Genomic DNA, 734 nt, shown 5'->3' with positions numbered 1-734 from the left:
CACAATTTGTAGTTGTACGACATGACGCAGCGAGGAAACACCTCCAAACCTGTTATCATGGCCCCTTCAAGGGTATCGAAGCCACTCCAAACACTTTGTTTTAGAGAGAAGCGTAAAGCACGATGCCGTCTCCATTGATCGTCTGAAACCTGCCCGCATTGAAGCACCCCTGACAACATCCATCAATCTTGTTATCCGAAGACCGCCCATACCTACCCAAGATATCCCTCCAGCCAACCTCACTCCTTCCACTAGTCGTTCCGGATGACGCGTCCGTTTCCATCAGCACTAAGGTGATTAAGAAACTTGAAGTGAGCAGCTTGTGATTCGCTAACTTAGCTATTCGAGCGTTCTCCACATTCATGCTCAAAGCTCCAGTGGATAGTAGTGTGGCGTTTTGTACCTTTATTTTACTTCCATTATAACACAACTTCACAGAATAGAAGCGTGGTCAACTGCGTCGCCTCGCTCATCTGATTTCCCTCGGGCTTGCAGCGGCCTTTCGCGAGTCTCATGTACTAACTCTGGTACCAAAACATTTCGGACCATCTTCTGAATCTATTATATCTGGGGACTGTTCAGAAGACATCTGGAACAAAAATAATTGGATTAGAGATTATTCGCTGATCTAGGCCAACGACAACTATTATAAGGAGAAAAATTATTAGTGAGTCTGTCCCATCTGACTTCATTATATTTGTATAAACAAACTAGCGTTATTATTTTTATTTCTT

At 43.7% G+C, this 734-nt stretch overlaps 1 protein-coding gene across 1 annotated transcript in view; it reads right to left on the bottom strand.

Annotated features, from left to right (window-relative positions):
* Nucleotides 1-523: 523 nt before the first annotated feature.
* T265_15634 (hypothetical protein) overlaps nucleotides 524-734 on the bottom strand; it is a gene marked incomplete at both ends in the record, with an annotated part of 21899 nt that continues 21688 nt past the window's right edge. Inside the window, one exon of the mRNA XM_009178822.1 lies at nucleotides 524-589. Coding sequence (XP_009177086.1) covers nucleotides 524-589 — 66 coding nt within the window. The remainder of the gene's footprint in view (nucleotides 590-734) is intronic.

Source organism: Opisthorchis viverrini (assembly GCF_000715545.1).
Source record: "Opisthorchis viverrini unplaced genomic scaffold opera_v5_688, whole genome shotgun sequence".
NCBI lineage: Eukaryota > Metazoa > Platyhelminthes > Trematoda > Opisthorchiida > Opisthorchiidae > Opisthorchis > Opisthorchis viverrini.
This window is presented reverse-complemented; position numbering and strand designations above follow the sequence as displayed.